At 35.8% G+C, this 23,434-nt stretch overlaps 1 protein-coding gene across 1 annotated transcript in view; it reads right to left on the bottom strand.

Moving 5' to 3' along the window:
* Nucleotides 1-23,434, bottom strand: part of GRID2 (glutamate ionotropic receptor delta type subunit 2) — a 1,393,316-nt gene that overhangs the window by 498,006 nt on the left and 871,876 nt on the right. The window contains exon 8 of the mRNA XM_059923901.1: nt 14,418-14,537. Within this exon, the coding sequence (XP_059779884.1) occupies nt 14,418-14,537 (120 nt within the window). The remainder of the gene's footprint in view (nt 1-14,417; nt 14,538-23,434) is intronic.

The raw sequence follows: 23,434 nt of genomic DNA, 5'->3' as shown, positions 1-23,434 counted from the left end.
ATCCTTACAATATTAAGGGATAAATATTATTATTCAAATTTTACAGATAAAGAAATTGAGACTCACTGGGTTTAGTAGTCCTAAAATCACAGTCAGTGACAGTCAGAATTTCAACCCAGGTATCTCTGTCAGCAAAGGCTATGTAGTTTTCCCCATTACAACATATTAAACCTAGCTTAGTTGAAAATGATCTTGAATTACAAATACCAATAATTCCTAACAAGCCTGCACTTCTGTGGGCCCTTCCATTTTGCTTAGAATAACCAATCTATTTGCTAAAATAATCAATCCACTATTTCCCTACTCTCTATGAATCCCTGCAAACAAATTACACAAAATCTTACTTAATAACCACTAAAATAATTGACTATATTTTTGGTCCCCAAGGGGCCAACTCTACTAGGCATTAAGGATACAATGATGGAAATGGTGTAATCACATAAACACTTTCTAATGTGGCATATCAACAATAATTCATGTGCACATATTTATTATGTTTCATTTGAATAAAGGAAAAACATGGCTGTTACACTTTTAGATGCAGAGAAGAATCTTATAGATTCTTATGTCAGTATGCACATGTGTTCATTAGTTCAGTCATTAAATACTTAATGAACATCTACTATGTGCCATGCATTGGGGGATATAGCAAAAATAAAGAAACATTCTTGTCTCATGGAGTCACACTGTAATGGGAAAGACAGACTATAAACAAGTAAATTTATTATATTTACCTGTGTATATATAAATTATATATGCACATATATATACACATATATGAGGATTGTGTATATAATTACATGTATGTATATAATTTCAGTTTGCAAAAAGTGCTAGAGAGAAACATAAAGCAGGGTAATATGAAAAGGAAAATGTTATTTTAGATACTACAGAATCAGAATACAAATACAACACTGAAGAATAACAGTACTCTATTTAATAATTGGCCATTTGAAGGCAAGGCTGTTATTTCCTCTTCCTAAGCACTAGGCAGTAAAACATTTCAATTCATTAAAAAGGGACCAATGGCAATCTATATAATACCCTTTGCAAAAACAGTAAATTTTTCCTAAGAATGCAGAGCTGTAGATTTTATATTTGTGGATTTAATGTTGGAGACCTGAGTAAAGATTCTAAACCTACCTAAAAAACGATTACACTTAGGAGCTAGAATATCACTGCTGTACCATTTTATTTCATCCACTTACATGAGAAAACAATTTTATGAAGATACTAAGCATTACTGTGCAATTAAGATTGGTTGTGAAACCAGTTTTAATCTATTTTCCCTGGCCTTATTTTCCTGTTTGTGATAAAGTTCAAAGACGTTAAATCTAGAGTATTAAATTTTAATGTTGAAGCTCAGTCTTTACAATAAAAAGTGTGTAGCATTATTAAAACCAAACCAAACAAAGAAGACTTCAGGCACACAAGCAAAAAAAACTATTGTGTACAATTCCTCTTCTAAGAAAAAAACACAAATTGATCCTTTAAATTAACTATTTAATTTAATCTTTAGTTTAATGTCTTCTAATAAATTTAGTTTTAGAAGATTGAATAAGACATTATTACTTAAATTATTCTTCTTCTTGGAAATTTTATACTGTGCTGAAAAGAAACAGAAACAACCATGCTCTTGGAGAAAGTTTAAGGATATAGAAAACCTTGATGATTTCAAAATTTGGCTTACCTAACTTATCTTCAAGGATACACAGTGTCTAACACCTTGAATACAGCATCTACTGAATGAATCACCAACTTACATCAAAGTAAAACAACATGTAAAAAATATCAAAGCAAGAAAAACCTTTGTTTTATCAGCATCAGTGAAAATTAAATAATCCTTTTCATATTCTCATCAAATTAAAAAAAAATATGAAATCTCCACTCATGCAATGCCAAGAGGGCTGAGACTAGTCCAAAATCTGGGACTTGGTCAATCTCACATTCAAATCCTATACAGAAATAACCTTGCTTAGCTTATGAGAGCTGACAGTACCCCTGCTCAAGGTGATAAGACTGCAGGCATTGTATACACTTAGCCACTGGCAGCAGAATAAACACTGACAACTTGACAGTTCATCAATTGGAAAGCCATTCACTCTTTTTGAGACATAGAGATACTGGGAATGGAAGCATAATTTTAGACACAGGTCATGTAAATCTATACTGTAATTATTTGCATGGCAATGCTTTCCCTTGATAAGTATCTTTGAAGATATTATACATGTATTAATGTCCATGTGAAGGAACTGTCCCATTTATAAATGGAGCTAGCAATCTACAAACTAATTCATAATACTCTCGAAGTTACTTGAGAGCTAGATTTGAAGCTTTATAAATTCAGTAATTAATTAAAATTACAGTTTGATAGAAAAATATTTGAGTTATAAAAACAAATAAATATTTAAAAAATTAACAATGCTTAATATTTTTTTGAGTGTCAACAATGTAAAAGGCACTGTAAATATTTATGGTGTCTTTCACATAACATTTATATAATGTCAGTGCGCTGGAATGTTTCAATACAATTCGGGAATCAGAGTATAGAAACATAAACAAATGATTACAGGAGTTCTTTAATATTATTTAAGAATAAAGTAGGCATAATTTGAAGTAAATGATTCATTTTAACTGAATGGCAATGATAACACATTACAGACTTTGAATTCAGGGCAAGGCAAAGCAACTACACTGATCTTGGAACTACACTGATCTTAGAAGGCTAAACGAAGCCCGCTTCTTCCACCCTTAAAATTATGAAATTTTCATTGTCTAGAAGCCATCCACCCTTCCAATCATGAATTTACACGTCTCTTTCTTCAAACACAGCTTCCTGGCTCTGAAGCTCCCTCACTTAATCCAAGCAATATCAGTTTCTTCAGACTTGCTGAGGGCTCCGTCCTCTTAAGCCATGCTTTCTCCCTGTTGTTGAGACTCCTCCTGCCTTCAGTAGCATAAATATCCAAGTGAGATTTCATGCTTCACCACCTCAGCCATTCTCCTGACAATATCTTTACCCTGACTGCCTCATTGTACTGCTATCAGAAACAATAAAACAAAACAAAACTAAAGCAGTCTAATGAAATCCCAATCCTACATTAACGCAAATTCATTCTGTCCACTGAATGCTGCTGGATAAAAAAAATTAGAAAGCCGTGTAGACTAGTGCTACAATGAATTTCTGGTCTCTAACTTCATATGAGCCAACAGACCTGCCTGGCAATTCTTCCATGTTCCCTAATTTCCTCTCTCTAGTTTGCATCAGCAGCTCTTTCAAAACTTATTCACTGGCTATAAACTTCCAACCTCATTATCTCTAATGTTTTCTGCTATACTTTCTCTCCTAGCAGATAATCTCACTTCCCATTTGTCCAAGAAAAGATAACATATTTCTTGACAATTTCCTTAACTTCTTGACAGCACACGTGAAAAGTTGCTTGTACTCACACCATTCTCTCCTTTCTTCCTCCCCCCACCCCTCAGGAAAATGATGTCCTTGGTGCCTAAGATTAAGCACTCCACCTAATTCTGGATCCAGCTGTCTCTCTTTCTCTTGGACTTCTATCAGTGATCACCTGTCTTTCCTTTATCTTCTTTCTCTTATTCCCTGCTGGCTTGATCTGTGAGCATTCAAGCATCCTCATCTCTCTTACATTCTGAAAATTATCCCTCTCCATTTCACAAAGTCATTTAGTGACCGCTCTCATAGCCAAACAGGTTAATATGGTATTTACCCTTACTTCCTCTACTCATCACCTTCCTTTTTACTTTTCTTTCAACTTGTTACAATTTAACAAGCATTGCTGCTCCACTGAGATTTTCCTCATAAATAACAATTACTTGCAATATTTTTTGATGTACTAGGCACAGTTCTGGACCCGTCACATTACTAAATCATTTAGGTTATACCTACCTCTGAATTTAGTAATATGCCCAATGCCCCTCGGTTTTAAGCAATGCAACAAGAATTTGAACAGTCTGATGTTAGCAGCCACATTCCTAACCCAACTGCTCTACTGTCTCTCCTCAGTTACTAATGAACCCTGGGTTCTTAAATTCAATGGACTCTTTATATTTGATCTTTATATTACTGCTATTCTGCTACATTGCTAATCCCCCTCTATTTCTTGAAACTCTTTCCTCTCAGCTTCTATTAGTATAGGACTACAATGATCATCCTTGTATATATATACCTACTTATTGAATTGGGATAAGTATTTTGGTAAAACACGGTAGTATTAGAATCACAAGGCTTTAGGAAAAGTAATAATAACATTACATGGGGTAGTTTACACGAAAGATACTGGAAGAAAGAAGAAACCTGATGCAAAATGATTATACATAAACTTAGGGATAATAATAGGGAGTAGAGAGGAAGGAAAAGACAGTTTTTGTAAGGAATTAAGTAATATTCATATAAAGACCTTTTATTTGTATCTGTATAGGTTCTACTGCAAATGAAATCATTTCTGTATGTATAACTTAATGTGTACAAAAGTCTTTTTTTTTTCAAAATAGGTAATGTTATATACTAATCCTGATTTCACAATTATAATGAGGTCTAAAAATGTCTTCTGATATCTTCGACAAGTAATTAAGTGACAAAAACTCCAAAGAAAGATACATTACTTTCTGCTAAAAAATCGTGAATATTTTCATTTTCTGAATCTTCAGTTATATTTATACTAAACATATTTTATCATTCTAGTTTAATTATTTTGTTTCCACCTGACTCTAGATAAATGTAACTCATTTCTTATTACTAAATAAATACATTTGAAGGCAGAGAATTGGCTCTAAGACAGATTTTCACCAATAGTTTTGAAATTCTCTATGACTTAATGGTAATCTTTGATGCTCTCCAAGTCCTTCCAGATTCATGAATTTAGCTCTAACACCAGATACTTAGCATTAGCTGTTCACTCACCATAAATCCTATGTTGATAACCACAGGTTTTGCCATCATAAACCTGCTACACCCATGCACATTAGAGTGAGGTCCACACTGAGACACTCAATAGTGAAAATGCCAAAATATAAAAACAAAGACAAATCTTAAACTCAGCCAGAGAGGTAAGAGAAGATGACTGGCAGTGAGACAGACAGCAGAGTTATCAACCACAACACTGAAGCCAGAACCAGTACAGTGATATCATGAGCGTGCTGAAAGAATAAAACTAGCACTTTGAAATTCTGGGTCTAGGGAAAATATGTTTAAAGGAAGAAGATGAAATAAAGACACGTTCAGGTAAATAAACACTGAGAAATATGGCCACAAGAAAACCATCAAAAGAGGAAAATTTAAAAGCTATACTTCAGGCAGAAGAAAAGCAATTCTAGATACAGATGCAGGAAGGAAAAACAAGCAAAGAAAGTAGAAAATATGTGGGTACATATAAATAAATATTTATTGCACAAAATAGTAGGGGAAGACTTTTTGGAATAAAAAAAGGTAACATTAAAAACATGAAGAATAATAATCTATTATGTGAGAGGTAGATACATTAAGTAAATGGAGTTAAAATGTTGTAAGCATGTTTGTTATCTGAGAGGAGGATGAAGATACTGATTAACTTTAGATGTTGATAAATAAAGTATGCATGTTGTAAATTCTAGAGGAACTATCAAATAAAAAAAAACAGAGTATATAACTTGTAAATTAGTAGAGGAGGAAAGAGGAAATTTAAAAAAATATATTAACAATCCAAAAGAAGGCAAGAAAGGACAAAAAAGGAACCTACACTAGGCAAGTCAAATAGAATGTACAAAATGGTAGAATGTACAAGATGGTAGACTTAACTAAATGTATTACTAAATATATTTCATTTAAATACATGTAATGTTCTTGTTTTTAGGCATAAATAGTCAAACTAGTATCATATAATCAATTATATAGTTTTTATAAGAGTTATGTGTAGAACAAAAGGATACAGGAAAAATTAAAAGTAAAGGATAGTAAAAAGAAATGTCATCCAAATATTAATGGAAGGGAAATTGTTTTAGCTCTATTCATAGCAGACAAAGATATTATTTACGGAAGAAAGCATTATCAGAAGTAGAAGCCTTATAATAATCTAAGAGCGTTATTTATAAAGAAAACTATTCAGAAATAAAAATAAGTTCAGATCTCAAAATGTTTCAGATATTTAAAAGGCTATTATTAGCAGTTTTATGCCAATACATACAGAAAAGAACTTTAAAACATCATAAAAATCAACTTTCTTGACTTTACAAGAAGAATTAGAAGATATAACTTTTATTTTTATTTACTATGAAAAACTAGAATCAGTAATAAAAAATATTCCCACAAAGAAAATTCTAGTCCAAGTTGGCTTCATAAGATCATCTGCCAAACACTCAAGGAAGAAATTCTTCCAATTTTATATAACTCATAGAGAATAGAAAAAGAGAAAACGCTCTCCACCACATTTTATGAGGCCAACATAATCTTAGTATCAAAATCCAACAGAGGAAAATTTCAGGTAACCTTAATCATGAACATTAATGTAAAAACCTTAAGCAAAGTGGGAGCAAATCAAAAAAAATTTATGTAAACTTTAACATAATTATAATTTTATATAAGTATAAAAATTAGGTTTATCCTAGGAATACATGAAGCTTCCTATATATGATCAAAGTTAATAAAAAAGAAAGAGGAAAACATTATATTTAGTAGTATAATACTGACATCTTTTTCTCTGATATCGATAATAATCCAAGGATGCTTATTACTATTACTTCCATTCAACATTTTCCTAGAGGCCCTAGTCGGTACACTAAGCAAGTAAAAATTAGAAAAGAAGAGATGAAATCATTAATCACAGATGATATGCAGAGAACTCACCAGAATTTACAGATAAATTATCAGAATTAAAGAATGGAGCTGCTTCCACACTGCACCCTGGGACAGGTTTGGGTGATGAAGAAGGGTAACCAGATTAGTATGAAAAAGGAGGAGACCTGCAAGATGGTGGAGGATAAAGATGTGGAGATCACCTTCCTCCCCACAAATATAGCAAGAATACATCTACTTGTGGACCAGCGGCTACAGAACAACTACTGAATGAAGGGGCTTGGTGTTCCTGCTGGCAGTTGGGCCTGAGCCTCTGAGGTGGAAGAGCTAAGTCCAGGATGTTGGACTAACAGAAAACTCCCAGCCCCATGGATTATTAATCAGTGAGAGCTCTCCCACGGATCTTTGTCTCAACACTAACACCCAGCTACACCCAATGGCCAGCAAGCTCCAGTGCTGGATGCCTCATGCTAAACAACTAGCAAGACAGGAATACAACCCCACCCATTAGCAGACAGGCTGCCTAAAGTCATACTAAGCTCACAGAAAACCAAAACACATCACCAGACAAGGCCCTGCCCATCAGAGGGACAAGATTCAGCTCCACACACCAGAAAGCAGGTACCAGCCCCCCCAACCAGGAAGCCTACACAAGCCACTGGACTAACCTCACCCACTGGGACAGATAACAGAAGTAAGAGGAACTACGACCCTGCAGCCTGTAGAAAGAAGAACCCTAACACAGTAAGTTAAACAAAATGAGAAGACAGAGAAACACACAACAGATGAAGGAGCAAGATAAAAACCCATAAGACCAAACAAATGAAGGGGAGATAGGCAGTCTACCTGAGAAAGAATTCAGAGAAATGACAGTAAAGATGATCCAAAATCTCAGAAATAGAATGGAGAAGACAAAAGAAACGTTTAACAAGGACCTAGCAGAACTAAAGAACAAACAGTGATAAACAACACAATAATTGAAATTAAATATAAACTAGAAGGAATCAATAGCAGAATAACTGAGGCAGAAGAACGGATAAGTGAGCCGGAAGATAGAATGGTGGAAATAACTGTCATGGAGCAGAATAAAGAAAAAAGAATGAAAAGAATTGAGGACAGTCTCAGAGACATCTGGGACAACATTAAACACACGAACATTCAAATTATAGGGGTCCCTGAAGAAGAAGAGAAAAAGAAGTGGTCTGAGAAAATTTTTGAAGAGATTATAGTTGAAAACTTCCTGAACATGGGAAAGGAAATAGTCAATCAAGTCCAGGAAGTGCAGAGAGTCCCATACAGGATAAACACAAGAAGAAACATGCCGAGACACATATTAATCAATCAAAAATTAAATACAAAGAAAAAATATTAAAAGCAGCAAGGGAAAAACAACAAATAACATACAAGGGAATCCCTGTAAAGTTATCAGCTGATTTTTAAGCAGAAGCTCTGCAGGCCAGAAGGAAGTGGCAGGATATACATAAAACAATGAAAGGGAAAAACCCACAACCAAGATTACTCTACCCAGCAAGTATCTCATGCAGATTATACGGAGAAATCAAAAGCTCTACAGAGAAGCAAAAGCTAAGAGAATTCAGCACCACCAAACCAGCTCTACAACAAATGCTAAAAGAACTTCTCTAAGTGGGAAACACAAGAGAAGAAAAGGACCTACAAAAACAAACCCAAAACAATTAGGAAAATGGTAATAGGAACATACTTATTGATAATTACCTTAAATATGAGGGGATTAAATGCTCCAAGCAAAAGACACAGACTGGCTGAACAGAAACAAAAACAAGACCCATATATATGCTGTCTACAAGAGACACACTTCAGACCTAGGGACACATACAAACTGAAAGAGGGGATGGAAAAAGATATTCCATGAAAATGGAAATCAAAAGAAAGCTGGAATAGCAGTACTCATATCAGAGAAAATCAACTTTACAATAAAAACTATTAAAAGAGACAAGGAAAGACACTACATAATGATCAAGGGATCAATCCAAGAAGATATAACAATTATAAATATTTATACACCCAACATAGGAATACCTCAATACATAAAGCAAATGCTACCAATCATGAAAGGGGAAATCAACAGTAAAACAATAATAGTACGGGACTTTAACACCCCACTTTCACCAATGGACAGATCATCCAAACAGAAAATAAATAAGAAAACACAGGCTTTAAATGACACATTAAACAAGATGGACTTAATTGATATTTATAGGACATTCCATCCAAAAACAACAGAATACACTTTCTTGTCAAGTGCACATGGAACATTCTCCAGGATAGATCACATCTTTGGACGCAAATAAAGCCTCAGTAAATTTAAGAAAATTGAAATTGTATCAAGCATCTTTTCTGACCACAACGCTATGAGACTAGATATCAATTACAGGAAAAAATCTGTGAAAAATAAAAACACATGGAGGCTATATAATACACTACTATTTAACCAAGAGATCACAGAAGAAATCAAAGAGGAAATAAAAAAATACGTAGAAACAAATGACAATGAAAGCATGATGACACAAAACCTATGGGATGCAGCAAAAGCAGTTCTAGGAGGAAAGTTTATAGCAATACAATCCTACCTGAAGAAAGAAAAGAATTCTCAAATAAACAACTTAACCTTACACTTAAAGCAAATAGAAAAATAAGAACAACAACAACCAAAACAACCAAGGTGAACGGAAGGAAAGAAATCATAAAGATCAGAAATAAATGAAAAAGAAATGAAGGAAACAATAGCAAAGATCAGTAAAACTAAAACCTGGTTCTTTGAGAAGATAAACAAAATTGATAAAACATTAGCCAGACTCATCAGGAAAAAAAGGGAGAAGACTCAAATTAACAGAATTAAAATGAAAAAGTAAAAGTAACCATTGGCACTGCAGAAATACAAAAGATCATGAGAGACTACTACAAGCAACTATATGCCAATAAAATTGACAACCTGGAAGGAATGGACAAATTCTTAGAAAAGTACAACCTTCCAAGACTGAAACAGGAAGAAATAGAAAAAATGAACAGACCAATCACAAGCACTGAAATTGAAACTCTAATTTAAAATCTTCAAAAAACAAAAGCCCAGGGCCAGATGGCTTCACAGGTGAATTCTATCAAACAGTTAGAGAAGAGCTAACACCTATCCTACTCAAACTTTTCCAAAATATATGAGGGAGAAACACTCCTAAACTCATTCTACAAGGCCACCGTCACCCTGATACCAAAACCAGACAAGATGTCACAAAAAAAGAAAACTACAGAGCAATATCACTGATGAACATATATGCAAAAATCCTCAACAGAATACTAGAAAAGAGAATTCAACAGCACATTAAAAGGATCATACACCATGATCAAGTGCAGTATCCTAAGAATGCAAGGATTCTTCAATATATGCAAATCAATCAATGTGATACACCATATTAACAAATTGAAGGAGAAAAACACTATGATAATCTCAATAGATGCAGAAAAAGCTTTTGACAAATTTCAATACAGATTTATGATAAAAACTCACTAGAAAGTAGGCATAGAGGGGACCTATCTCGACATAATATATGGCTATATATGACAAACAGAGCCAACATCGTTCTCAATGGTGAAAAACTGAAAGCATTTCCTCTAAGATCAGGAACAAGACAAGGTTGCCCACTCTCACCACTATTATTCAACATAGTTTTGGAAGTTTTAGTCACAGCAATCAGAGAAGAAAAAGAAATAAAAGGAATCCAATTCAGAAAAGAAGAAGTAAAACTGTCACTGTTTGCAGATGACATGATACTATACATAGAGAATCCTAAAGATGCTACCAGGAAACTACTAGAGCTAATCAATAAGTTTGGTAAAGCAGCAGGATACAGAATTAATGCACAGAAATCTCTTGCATTTCTATACACTAATGATGAAAAATCTGAAAGTGACATTAAGGAAACACTCCAATTTACCATTGCAACAAAAAGAATAAAATACCTAGGAATAAACCTACCTAAGGAGACAAAAGACCTGTATGCAGAAAATTATAAGACACTGATGAAAAAAATTAAAGATGATACAAACAGATGGAGAGATATACCATGTTCTTGGATTGGAAGAATCAATATTGTGAAAATGACTCTACTACCCAAAGCAATCTACAGATTCAGTGCAATCACTATCAAAGTACCAATGGCATTTTTCACAGAACTAGAACAAAAAATTTCACAATTTGTATGGAAACACAAAAGACCCCGAATAGCCAAAGCAATCTTGAGAACGAAAAATGGAGCTGCAGGAATCAGGTTCCCTGACTTCAGACTAGACTACAAAGCTACAGTAATTAAGACAGTATGGTACTGGCACAAAAACAGAAATACAGATCAATGGAACAGGATAGAAAGCCCAGAGATAAACCCACGCACATATGGTCACCTTATCTTTGATAAAGGAGGCAAGCATATACTGTGGAGAAAAGACAGCCTCTTCAATAAGTGGTGCTGGGAAAACTGGACAGCTACATGTAAAAGAATGACATTAGAACACTCCCTAACACCATACACAAAAATAAACTCAAAATGGATTAAAGACCTAAATGTAAGGCCAGACACTATCAAACTCTTAGAGGAAAACATAGGCAGAACACTCTATGGCACAAATCACAGCAAGATCCTTTTTGACCCAGCTCCTAGAGAAATGGAAATAAAAACAAAAATAAACAAATGGGACCTAATGAAACTTAAAAGCTTTTGCACAGCAAAGGACACCATAAACAAGACGAAAAGACAACCCTCATTATGGGGGAAAATATTTGCAAATGAAGCAACTGACAAAGGATTAATCTCCAAGATTTACAAGCAGCTCATGCAGCTCAATAACAAAAAAACAAACAACCCAATCCAAAAATGGGCAGAAGACCTAAATAGACATTTCTCCAAAGAAGATATATAGATTGCCAACAAATACATGAAAGGATGCTCAACATCACTAATCATTAGAGAAATGCAAATCAAAACTACAATGAGATATCATCTCACACCGGTCAGAATGGCCATCGTCAAAAAATCTACAAACAATAAATGCTGGAGAGGGTGTGGAGAAAAGGGAACCCTCTTGCACTGTTGGTGGGAATGTTAATTGATACAGCCACTATGGAGAACAGTATGGAGGTTCCTTAAAAAACTAAAAATAGAACTATCATATGACACAGCAATCCCACTACTGGGCATATACCCTGAGAAAACCATAATTCAGAAAGAGTCATGTACCACAATGTCCACTGCAGCACTATTTACAATAGACAGGACATGGAAGGAACCTGAGTTTACATTGACAGATGAATGGATAAAGAAGATGTGGCACATATATACAATGGAATATTACTCAGCCATGAAAAGAAACAAAATTTAGTTATTTGTAGTGAGGTAGATGGACCTAGAATCTGTTATACAGAGTGAACTAAGAAAGAGAAAAACAAATACCGTATGGTAACACACATATGTGGAATCTAAAAAAAAAAAAAAAGTTTCTGTAGAACCTAGAGGCAGGACAGGAATAAAGACACAGATGCAGAGAATGGAGTTGAGGACATGGGGAGGGGGAATGGTAAGCTGGGATGAAGTGAGAGAGTGGCATGGACATATATACACCATCAAATGTAAAATAGATAGCTAGTGGGAAGCAGCTGTATAGCACAGGGAGACCAGCTCAGTGTCCGTGACTACCTAGAGGGATGGGATAGGGAGGATGGGAGGGAGATGTAAGAGGGAGGAGATATGGGGATATATGTATACGTATAGCTGATTCTCTTTGTTATACAGCAGAAACTAAAACAGCAGTGTAAAGCAATTGTACTCCAATAAAGATGTTAAAAAAACACGCACACACACACAAAATATAACCCAATAGAAAAATCGCCAAAGGATCTGAATGGGTAATTAACTCAAAAAGAAACCTGAAGAGCAAAAAAATGCAAGAGAAGATGCAGAATCTTTTTATAATAAGGGAAATGCAAATTGAAACAAAAAGATATACCATTAAACACTGAATAACTTAATAAAAATGTAAAAGTGTAACAAAAACCAACATTTAGTGCAATTTGAATTTGTAGCACTGTTGGAGGTATGTAAATTGGTAAATATCTATGAAAATAGGTTTGAGATTACCTAGTAAAGTTCAGTGTATGTTTTCTTGTACTGTAGCAATTCTACTCCTGGATACAAATTCTACAGAAATACATACACAAGTACAAGAGTATATATCCAAGATATACGTCTAAGAATATTCATAATATCATTGCTTATGATAGCCTAAAAGCAGCCACAGACCACAGCAAGTTGTGACACATTTATACATAAAAGATGATACAGCAATATAAATGATTAAACAACTTCACATAACAACAATAATGCATAACACAAACACAACGAGGAATATAAAAAACAAGAAGAAAGAATATATACTATATTGTGTCCATTGATAAATTGAAATATCAGAAAAACAAATATTTAAGGATGCACATTTAGGTGATAAAATTATACTAAAATGTAAACAAATTAATATCATAAAATTCAGACTAACAGTGATACTACTGAGAAGGGAAGTCAGGGATATCAACAAGAAGTATAATGGGGGTTTTAGGATGCTTGATATGTTCTACTTCTTTACCATAGTAGTGGGTGTTTCCTTTACAATAATTCACTAAACTATCCTTGTGCTTTATGTAGTTTTCTATATGTTTGATATGTTTCACTATAAAACAATTAAAAACACGTTAAGATAGTTTCAACTTCTCTAGCATAAATTTACCAAGAGGTTTTTATTGCTCATTAGAATAACTCTAAATTTCAATTTGTATAAAATTTTCTGCATCCTACACCTCAGCACTGGAAAGAAACATCTACTGAAGACCTTATTTTCAATGCAGCCAACTTTATACAGTTACAAATTTATAGCTATGAACTCTGTATGCACACTCAATTAACTTAGGTTTTTCCCTACCCAAAATATATAAAAATGGCAAATCAAAACTGTAGAAAAGTCATTTCTCCAGGGTTTTTACATTTCTCCTTAAGAAAGCTATTGGCCCAGTATTTCATGAAACATCCTTTATTGGCACTCAACTTCTTACATGTGATCTGTAGTATAAAACAAGAGTCCGTTTCCTGGAAACCATTTTTTTCCTACTTATTACACGACATAGACGCTGAGATACTGTAATGTCACATTTTATTGTAAACTTTCCTTCTTAATATATAAAATTTATCAAAGCTCTTATTCTGATTTTGTGCATGTTACAAGCTAAAAACCAAGTAGCTATGCATTGCATAAATATTAAATTCACTACTTTATAAAAATTAGTATTATAATGAATGGAAGATTATGCTAGTTCCCTAGGCAATGATCAGTTTAATTTTTTCCCTTTATTCTAAGGCACAGATAGAATTTATTGATTAATACTTCTGATAAGTATGTAAGGTCATCTAAATGCCTAATTCTTCCCCCTCTTCTTCTCTCTCAAACTACAATATAGACTTTAATGCATACCGTGATTGTATTGCATGGAGAACAAACAAAACAATATTACTATAGGAAAAAGCAAATTTATCAATGTGTCTGGTCTTACTTTGCGAACACCTCGGCCAAGCTCTTCTCCATAGTTGGTTCCAAGAATTTCAAAGTGGACATTGGGATTGCCTCCATTTTCTCCAAATTCTAGCTCTCCAGTCAACCCACTAACTCCACCCTAAAGGAGAGAAAAGATACTGATGTAAGATTTTTGAAGATGTAAAATAATAATAATAGGAAGTTCTAGGAACACAATTTTCATCTATAAAATAAATATTTTTTCAAGCATGCAATTATTAACAGGATATTTTTAATAGATACACAGCATTAATAGGAGTACAATTGAAAGTAGCCTTGAGTATCACTTAATCCAATCCCATCCACTCTACAGAAAATGAAATTTTGACTCAAAGAAGCAAATTGTACTCAAAATGCCATGTTTGAATTGAGACTAAATTCCAGGCTAGGATTTTTGCCTACATATGTTGTGACATGCATGGATCCATTAGTCAAAAAACAAGATACTTCCAGGAGCATAGAATGTACTCTGGAAACAAGTTTTGACAATACTCTTTCTCCAGCACAATTCCCTTCTAATTTAATCTAAAATTATGTCTGGAAATCTTAAAAGCCATAGTTTTTAACTTATTGGAGGTTTGTTTTTCCTCCTTTAAATATCTTTTTCAAATTAAAAAATCTAAATTAGTCCTGAAGTCTGTTTTTGCACTTAAATAGTAGTTCTAGCTGTTGTGATTCCTTGGGAATTTCCAAGCTTCATCTTTCATTCAACATGACAGATGTTCATTTCCCCAGCAGATGGCAATATAGGTAATACTTCTCTCTTTCTTGTTTACCATTCTTTTCTCAGTTTAGTTTATCAGCCTTCACATTATTTAGAATTTTACAAATGAAAATAACATTGTGAGTCACGCTCTACTAAAGTATTTCTAACTTAGAATTTTGGCATGATAATCACATATATTTGGACAAATTATCTCAGTTTGTAAACTGCTTCAATTATCACCTCTGTGATGTTGATACTTAAATATATCTCATTTGCCATAACCTGTAACTCAACTTCTAGTCTTTTCTGGCAGGTATTATGCTGTCTGCTATATCTCCTACTTTCAACTGTGTCTTATAGCCCATCACATGACACTGAGTTCATAACAGTCATTCAAACAAATTATTCCTTATTCATTAATGTCAATATTTAATCTATTTCATTTTTGCAACAGTAATAATCAACAAAACTGATCCTTCACTGTTATTTTCTAATAAGATAGCCTCTCTTTTATTATCCAGTTTTATTAATAAAAATATATTGAATTTGAAATATCTGTGCTTTTCTCATATGTGATTAAACAGTCAATAGCATGGATTTTGAAGTCAGACTTCCTGGATTTGATCAATGGCATCAGAATCTACCAGCTGTACAAACCTGGCTAAGTCATTTAATTTCTCTATGCCCCAATTTCTACATCTGTTAAATGGTAAAAATAATAGTATCTACCCCAGAAGATAATTATGTCTTATAATACAAGTAAATATAGAAGAGTGTTTGATAAATTATGAGAGCTTAATTACTATCACCATCATCATCATCATCTCCATGATTATTTCATTCTTTAATTTTGGAAGGTTTCTAGTTCTACTAGAAATTATAGGCATGCTCCTCGGTTTTTTTGTTTGTTTTTTTTAACTAAAGTTTACAAGGGTTGCAAAATTTCATTATATGCTTGAATATTTACAGGCTTTGGAAAATGTTTTTGTAAATTTGACTCAATTATATTTCATTGATTAGTATTTGGGGAGAAAAAGAGTTATCAAACCAGCTGGTCTAGGATCTATTCCCCCATTTTCTGATATGTATGTGTGTGTGTGTGTGTGTGTGTATGTGTGTGTGTGTATGTGTGTGTGTATGTGTATGTGTGTGTATGTGTGTGTGTGTGTATGTGTGTGTGTGTATGTGTGTGTGTGTGTGTGTGCATATGTGTGTATGTGTGTGTGTGTGTGTGTGTGTGTGTATGTGTGTGGTAGAGGGAGCAGCCCAGGGGTAGAAAAAAAAAGGAGGTAAATGAGTCTAATGCCCTTGTCAACTGGAATCCCAGGTAAAGAGATTAGTAATGTTTACTAGGAAGAAGAGTCTGATCTATAAAAGCCCTTAGCAGTTTGTCCCGGCCTAAAGAATTATTATTATTTGTTAACTGGAGTAGTAAACAAACTCCGAATCTATGGATTAATGGTTTATGGCTCCCTGGAAAATGTCCTAAAGCTTTACACTTTCTAGGGCAAAAATGGAGATATTTCATAACGTAAATGCTCTCTGCTGTGTGAGATAAGCCTACAAAATCTTTTTTGGAGACAGAATGTGCATGTATGTCCAATGCGGGAAGAAAGGGCTTGGGGGGCGGGGGAGCATACAGAATTTCCGATAATCTCTTTCTCCTTTGTGCTTCTTAATTGCCTGTGTCTGATATGGGTGAACTATCCCATTCTTGTGCGTGAATCTGATCCTGAATGTTCACTCAGTAATAATATCTCAAGGAACCCAATTTTCACGTAAGATTTTAAAGACTGGGTTAAGTACAGTGGATCTTATTATCATAAATATGTCTAAATGGCAAATTCTGTAGGAGTTTGACAAATATAGCTTATATTACTACACATAGTTCAAACTACTGGTATTAAGAAATCCTTTAAGAAGCACTTTTCTTGTCCTCAAAATCACACATCTACCTCAGTAATATCTCCAATTATATCAGAATCTTACATTTCTGACTTAGTACTTTATTTCTAGGAAAAAGAGGAAAGATATTGTGTATCAGTATGATTGCTAGATTGCAAAAATGCTATACTCCTGAAAATTTTAAACTTTTTAACCACTAGATTGCCTGGCGCTGTATTATTATTGTTCCCCATCAATACTCATATGGCCACCCTGGGTCAGTGTCTTTTCTTTGGCTCATATCTGGTACCGAGCAACTCAGTCCACTTAATCCACATTGCACACGGTAAAAAACCCCATAAATCAGGGAAACTGCATTTAGTTTACTGTGGCTCCACTTATCTTTTTCACCTTTTTGACTTCATAATTTATCTTCTTTATGCTGTATTCTTTTTCTCTTTTTTCAAGGTGTAAGTACTATTTCTTATTTTTTAACATCTTTATTGGAGTATAATTGTTAGTTTCTGCTTTATAACAAAGTGAATCAGCTATACATTTACATATATCCCCATATCTCCTCTCTCTTGCGTCTCCCTCCCATCCTCCCTATCCCACTTCTCTAGGTGGTCACAAAGCACCGAGCTGATCTCCCTGTGCTATGCAGCTGCTTCCCACTACCTATTTACATTTGATAGTGTATATATGTCCATGCCACTCTCTCACTTTGTCCCAGCTTACCCTTCCCCCTCCCTGTGTCCTCAAGTCCATTCTCTACATCTGCATCTTTATTCCTATCCTGCCCCTAGGTTCTTCATACCATTTTTTTTTTTTTTAGATTCCATATATATGTGTTAGCATATGGTATTTGTTTCACTCTTTCTGACTTACTTCACTCTGTGTGACAGACTATAGGTCCATCCACCTCACTACAAAAACTCAGTTTCATTTCTTTTTATGGCTGAGTAATATTCCATTGTATATATGTGCCACATCTTTATCCATTCACCTGCCGATGGACACCTAGGTTGCTTCCATGTCCTGGCTATTGTAAATAGAGCTGCAATGAACATTGTGGTACATGACTCTTTTTGAATTATGGTTTTCTCAGGGTATATGCCTAGTAGTGGGATTGCTGGGTCATATGACAGTTCTATTTTTAGTCTTTTAAGTAACCTCCATACTGTTCTCCATAGTGGCTGTATCAATTAACATTCCCATTGACAGTGCAAGAGGGTTCCCTTTTCTTCACACCCTCTCCAGCATTTATTGTTTGTAGATTTTTTGACGATGGCCATTCTGACCAGTGTGAGGTGATACCTCATTGTAGTTTTGATTTTCATTTCTCTAATTATTAGTGATGTTGAGTGTACTTTCATGTGTTTGTTGGAAATCTGTATATCTTCTTTGGAGAAATGTCTATTTAGGTCTATTTAGGTAATGTGTGCCTAGGTCTGAAGTGTGTCTCTTGTAGACAGCATATATACGGGTCTTGTTTTTGTTTCTGTTCAGCCAGTCTGTGTCTTTTGCTTGGAGCATTTAAGCCCCCTCACATTTAAGGTAATCATCAATAAGTATGTTCCTATTACCATTTTCCTAATTGTTTTGGGTGTGTTTTTGTAGGTCCTTTTCTTCTCTTGTGTTTCCCGCTTAGAGAAGTTCCTTTAGCATTTGTTGTAAAGCTAGTTTGGTGGTGTTGAATTCTCTTAGCTTTTCCTTCTCTGTAAAAGTTTTAATTTCTCCATTGAATCGGAATGAGATCCTTGCTGGGTAGAGTAATCTTGGTTGTAGGTTTTTCCCTTTCATCACTTTAAATATGTCCTGCCACTCCCCTCTGGCTTGCAGTTTCTGCTGAAAGGTCAGCTGTTAACCTTATGGGGATTCCCTTGTATGTTATTTGTTGTTTTTCCCTTGCTGCTTTTAATATTTTTTCTTTGTATTTAATTTTTGATAGTTTGATTAATATGTGTCTTGGTGTGTTTCTCCTTGGATTTATCCTGTATGGGACTCTGTGTGCTTCCTGTACTTGATTAACTATTTCCTTTCCCATATTAGGGAAGTTTTCAACTCTAATCTCTTCAAATATTTTCGCATTCCCTTTCCTTTTTTCTTCTTCTTGGTCTCCTATAATGTGAATGCTTTTATGTTTAATGTTGTCCCAGAGGTCTCTTAGGCTGTCGTCATTTCTTTTCATTCTTTTTTCTTTATTCTGTTCTGCAGAAGTGAATTCCACCATTCTGTCTTCCAGGTCACTTATCTGTTCTTCTGCCTCAGTTTTTCTGCTATTGATTCCTTCTAGAGAATTTTAAATTTCATTTATTGTGTTGTTTATAATTGTTTGTTTGCTCTTTAGTTCTTCTAGGTCCTTGTTAAACGTTTCTTGTAATTTCTCCCTTCTATTTCCAGGATCATCTTTACTATCATTACTCTGAATTCTATTTCAGGTAGACTGCCTATTTCCTCTTCATTTGTTTGGTCTGCTGGGTTTTTACCTTGCCCCTTCATCTGCTGTGTGTTTCTCGGTTTTTTCATTTTGCTTTACTTACTGTGTTTTCGGTCTCCTTTCGCAGGCTGCAGGTTCATTGTTCCCATTGTTTTTGGTGTCTGCCCCCAGTGGCTAAGGTTTGTTCAGTGGGTTGTGTAGGGTTCCTGGTGGAGGGAACTAGTGCCTGTGTTCTGGTGGATGAGGCTGGATCTTGTCTTTCTGGTGGGCAGGACCACATCTGGTGGTGTGTTTTGGGGTGTCTGTGACCTTATTATGATTTTAGGCAGCCTGTCTGCTAATGGGTGGGGTTGTGTTCCTGTCTTGCTAGTTGTTTGGCATAGGGTGTCCAGCATTGTAGCTTGCTGGTTGTTGAGTGGAGCTGGGTCTTAGCGTTGAGATGGAGATTTCTGGGAGAGCTTTCGCCATTTGATATTATGTGGAGCCAGGAGGTCTCTGGTGGACCAATGTCCTGAACTCAGCTCTCCTACCTCACAGGCACAGGCCTGACACCCAGCTGGAGCACCAAGACCCTGTCAGCAACACGGTTCACAATAAAAGAGACAAAAAAAAGAAAGAAATAAAATAAAATAAAAGTTATTAAAATAAAAAATAATTATTAAAAATAAAAAAAATAAAAACTAGTAAAAAAAAAAAAAAAGACAAGAAAGAATGAGGAGAGTAACCAAACCAAAAAACAAATCCACCAATGATAACAAGCATTAAAAAGTATATTAAATAAATAAATAAATAAATAAACAGACAGATCCATAGGACAAATGGTAAAAGCAAAGCTACACTGACAAAATCACACAAAGAAGCATACACATACACACTCACAAAAACAGAAAGAGGAAAAATATATACATATATCATTGCTCCCAAAGTCCTCCACCTCAATTTCGAGATAATTCGTTGTCTATTCAGGTATTCCACAGATGCAGGCACATCAAGTTGTTTGTGGAGCTTTAATCTGCTGCTCCCAAGGCTGCTGGGAGAGGTTTCCCTTTCTCTTCCTTGTTCGCACAGCTCCCGGGGTTCAGCTTTGGATTTGGACCCGCCTCTGCGTGTAGGTCGCCTGAGGGCGTCTGTTCCCCGCCCAGACAGGACGGGGTTAAAGGAGCAGCTGCTTCGGGGGCTCTGGCTCACTCAGGCGGGGGGAGGGAGGGGTACGGAGGAGGCGGGGCGAGCCTGCGGCGGCAGAGGCCGGCGTGACGTTGCAGCAGCCTGAGGCGCGCCATGGTTCTCCCGGGGATGTTGTCCCTGGATCACGGGACCCTGGCAGTGGCGGGCTGCACCGGCTCCCGGGAGGGGCGGTGTGGAGAGTGACCTGTGCTCGCACACAGGCTTCTTGGAGGCGGCAGCAGCAGCCTTAGCGTCTCATGCCCCTCTCTGGGGTCCGCGCTGATGGCCGCGGCTCGCGCCCGTCTCTGGAGCTCGTTTAGGCGGCGCTCTGAATCCCCTCTCCTCGCGCACCAGGAAACAAAGAGGCAAGAAAAAGTCTCCTGCCTCTTCGGCAGCTGCAGACTTTTCCCGGACTCCCTCCCGGCTAGCTGTGGCGCACTAGCCCCTTCAGGCTGTGTTCACGCCGCCAACCCCAGTCCTCTCCCTGCGATCCGACCGAAGCCCGAGCCTCAGCTCCCAGCCCCGCCCGCCCCGGCGGGGGAGCAGACAAGCCTCTCGGGCTGGTGAGTGCTGCTCGGCGCAGAGCCTCCGTGCGGGAGTCTCTCCGCTTTGCCCTCCTCACCCCTGTGGCTGCGCTCTCCTCCGTGGCTCCGAAGCTTCCCCCTCTGCCACCCGCAGTCTCTGCCCGCGAAGGGGCTCCTAGTACGTGGAAATCTTTCCTCCTTCACAGCTCCCTCCCACTGGTGCAGGGCCCGTCCCTATTCTTTTGTCTCTGTTTTTTCTTTTTTCTTTTGCCCTACCCAGGTACATGGGGAGTTTCTTGCCTTTTGCGAGGTCTGAGGTATTCTGCCAGCGTTCAGTGGGTGTTCTGTAGGAGTTGTTCCACATGCAGATGTATTTCTGATGTATTTGTGGGGAGGAAGGTGATCTCCGCGTCTTACTCCTCCGCCATCTTGAAGGTCTCCCCCTATGCTGTATTCTTAATGAGCTGTTAGCCTGTGTTATTAGTAAAACCTTCTCTCACGTGGATATAAAGGGTGCTTGAGAGGTCAGTATTTCAAGCAAATAAACCCTTTAACTGAAGCCCCTTCTTATTTGACTCAGACTTAACCTCTCTGATATTTGCTTGTCTAAAAATATTCCGTTTTTGAGCTTTTTTGTTTTTCATCTATCCTCAGCTCAACATTGAAATCAGAGCCTTGGTAAAAATGTGTGCTGGCCAGGTGGTGACGAGCAGTCATTATCTTTGTGCATGCATAGTTGCAGTTTTTTAAAAAAATCTCTTGATACAGCTGATTCTAAACAAAATAAGCTAATGGGACATTGATAGTATGAATAACACATATAGTTTTTAAATGTCCATTAAATTGACAGTAATAATTGCCTCCAGAGTAAACCTTTTGAAAAATGCCATGTAAAATTAGTTTGGATTTCATCCTATACACTCTGTATTGAAATACCAGTGGGTATCAGATATGAAAAGAAGAAGAGAAGAAAAATAAAAAGAGTAGATCAAAGGTCAGGAATAATTTTCCACTGGATAATCAGTTCCTGAAAAGGCAGAAGTTTGATGTTCCTTTATGGATAGGATACATTGGAAAAAAGAAGAAAAAAAGTTTCCTAAGTATTTGTTTCACTCTCTTTATGAGACAGAAGGATTTATCCCGATATTTGAAACTGCAAAGTAACTGAGAGGTACTTTTGGAAGATCATATGGGACATCAAATATTAATGACACTTGTCTAATTTCCTTATACATATTCCTAGGTTCCTTGCAACCTGCAAACATGTTCGGTAACTAAGGATACCCTGTTAAATAAACATAAGCCCAGCAAGATCTGTGAACACACTGGGAGATGCCAGACTCAGCAGTGTGCTCTGATGCCCTCATGTTTCATAAGTTAATTTCAGTGAGAAAAATCCCTGAGAGAAAGAAGATACTACATTTTATACCCAGAAAAGAAATATAATTTGTAGATAAATACTAGAATACACTATGCCAAAAAATAAAAAAGAATAAAAACATAAAACTTAACTTGTGTAAAATGTTTAGGAAAATTTGAGTTGCCATATAACATTTATATGTGTGTGTATGTGCATAGAGATATATACATACATATTTACAAATATACATATATACTCAAATATTCATTCATAATAGAAACTTGAAGCAAACTGAGCAGGAAATAAGAAACTACTAACATTTTGGTCATGCTGTCTACATCTCAGAGAATAAGAAACTGAGGCCCAGACAACTAGTTATTTGAGGAACCTGAATTGAAGCCTCCTTCTTGTGCCTCATCCATTTTCCTCTAGACGATGTAAGCTGCGTGTCCAATATAACACATGCATATCACAGTGATTGCTCAAAAAATGTATGTTGAACTAAATTAAATTAAAATTGACACCATTTTACCCACTTTATGATTCAAATGCCCTGAAGTTGAGGATACATTGAAGGATCCACAAGAAGACCAATCCAAGGGCACTGACTATATTTTCAAAGCTCTTGTGGCAAAAAATTTATTTGCACACATTTTTGTTAAAAGGCTATCTTATATTCCAAGTCAATACTGTTTCTAGTAAGTCACAGTATGTTTTCCTAAATGTTCTCTCTGTCCTTCAGGTTTATAATTCTAAATGGTACTTAGTGCTTAACACGAAAAGCAAAGTAATATATTTACATTACTCTAAGTATATAATTTAAAAAAAAAAATCAACTAGGGGAGATCAATCAAGACAAAGGAATAAGAAGATATAGAAGTCACCTCCCCCCACGAACACATCAAAAATACATTTACAT

This window comes from Balaenoptera ricei, chromosome 5 (assembly GCF_028023285.1).
Source record: "Balaenoptera ricei isolate mBalRic1 chromosome 5, mBalRic1.hap2, whole genome shotgun sequence".
In the NCBI taxonomy this organism is placed as follows: domain Eukaryota; kingdom Metazoa; phylum Chordata; class Mammalia; order Artiodactyla; family Balaenopteridae; genus Balaenoptera; species Balaenoptera ricei.
This window is presented reverse-complemented; position numbering and strand designations above follow the sequence as displayed.